At 37.3% G+C, this 1,784-nt stretch overlaps 1 protein-coding gene across 1 annotated transcript; it reads right to left on the bottom strand.

Annotated features, from left to right (window-relative positions):
• Positions 1–558: 558 nt before the first annotated feature.
• Positions 559–1,566, bottom strand: LOC139141299 (galactosylceramide sulfotransferase-like). The gene has a single exon (XM_070710924.1). The coding sequence runs from the start codon at positions 1,564–1,566 to the stop codon at positions 559–561; it is 1,008 nt and encodes a 335-aa protein (XP_070567025.1).
• Positions 1,567–1,784: the final 218 nt, after the last annotated feature.

Below are 1,784 nucleotides of genomic sequence, written 5' to 3'. Positions count from 1 at the left end.
GACTGGTATTCTCACCACTGCCCCACTGTTTATAATGAAATTATAGATGTAGTCACTGAAAGTGTAAGAAAATTTACACGAGTAACAGTAAAGGCCCAATATGTTTCGTATCTGCTATACAAAAAGGCTAGAGAGGTGTCTGATCCCTGTAGCATCTCTCTGTAGAGGTTGTGGTTTGTACTCACGATAAGGTTAAGGAGTTACAATTAAAACTCAACGGTTCTCTTATTGCTATACGAATGTAACAGACCAGAGCTGGCGTAAACCATAGACCCTAAAAAGACACCCCATCTCTTTAGGGTCTATATTTAAACCATACTCTTCTAGCATAAATTCTCCATGTGTTTCGATTGTACGGTATGATTAAATCTCTCTCCTAAAACATCGTGAAAATCAGATTACCGATAAACACCGGAAGTACAAGTCAGTCATTAATTCTGTCGATAAGCTAAATGACCAGAAAAAAACTCAAATACGGATCAACACTGTGCGAAAAATACTAAGCCTCTATGATTCTTTGAGTAAATTTCGAACAGTCTGTCAGAAAACCGGGCCAGTCTATGGTTTTGAACATTGCAAGTTCAGTTGTTTGTCATACACCACTTTGGTCATCGGAGTTGCATCCATATAGAACAAGTTACAATAGTCAGAAGTAGGCTCATTTTCACATTCTTCGGTAATTCTCTTCTTGATGTTGCGATACTTAGCAAGATCAGCCTCGAAGTCACCATCGTAGTTCTTAACCTTTTCCCAGAAGGTTTTGTTGAAATGGTTGTACAACTGCATATCCGCAATTGCTATCTTGTCTATGATGTTCTTCATTTTACCAGTTATCGGCGGAAGTCGATTTTTGTTGACATTTTGAGGGTAATAAACGATATCTTCAAATTCCCAACACATTATTTTTTTCAACAAAATGAGGGACTCGTCATAGTACTCATTCAACAAAACCAGATCCAACTCCCTGTCAAGCTGCCGGATGTTAGCATTAAGAAGTTCAAGTTTTGTAGCGCATACACCCAGTCTGTGTGACAAATCACTTCCTTCTCTGGACTCACAGCATTTTTGTTGAGTGTTATCCGGGGGTTCTAATGATTTCAGGTAAGCTAAGAAAGGATTAGAGTCTGAAGGTGAATTGCGTAAATGTTCAAACTTATTAGAATAGAAAAAATTTGACCTAATCCTAGTGTATGGTGATCTCAATATGGTGATGTATTTTGCATCCTTGACGATTTTTTCCATTTCGGCACGGCGGTAGATGATTTGATTTGCTATTAAATCAAAGCCTGTAAAATTCTTGCAGTTGTAGCTCACAATATTATAACTTTTAGAGGAGAAATTGAAGTTTATTACTGGTGACCCCCGTTGTTCCACAGCTGCGATTAGCCCATTCTTAAGTCCGTATCTAAATAGAATACACGCAAGCGTACTACTTCCTGTTTTGACCGTTTTGATGTAAATGAACTTTCTGATCGGTTTACACTGTTTTTCTTTCTTCGGTGAGTGCTGGTCCGTGCTCAAGGCCTTAAGTTTAAGTTGCTCATTCGGCTTACTATTTTCCATCATACTCTTCCCCCTGCAATTGAAAAGGCTGATTATTTAGCTATATCATTGTTGTATTCAAACATGTATGTATGTATGTATGTATGTATGTATGTATGTATGTATGTATGTATGTATGTATGTATGTATGTATGTATGTATGTATGTATGTATGTATGTATGTATGTATGTATATGTGTGTATGTGTGTATGTTTGTAGGTATGTATGTAGGTACGTACGA

This window comes from Ptychodera flava, chromosome 9, assembly GCF_041260155.1.
Source record: "Ptychodera flava strain L36383 chromosome 9, AS_Pfla_20210202, whole genome shotgun sequence".
NCBI lineage: Eukaryota > Metazoa > Hemichordata > Enteropneusta > Ptychoderidae > Ptychodera > Ptychodera flava.
The sequence above is the reverse complement of the archived record's forward strand: the minus strand, read 5'-3'. Positions and strand labels throughout refer to the sequence as shown.

Bases quoted from the DNA above. Each gene is read 5' to 3' on its own strand.
- LOC139141299 (XM_070710924.1), bottom strand. From the start codon at position 1,566: ATGATGGAAAATAGTAAGCCGAATGAGCAACTTAAACTTAAGGCCTTG.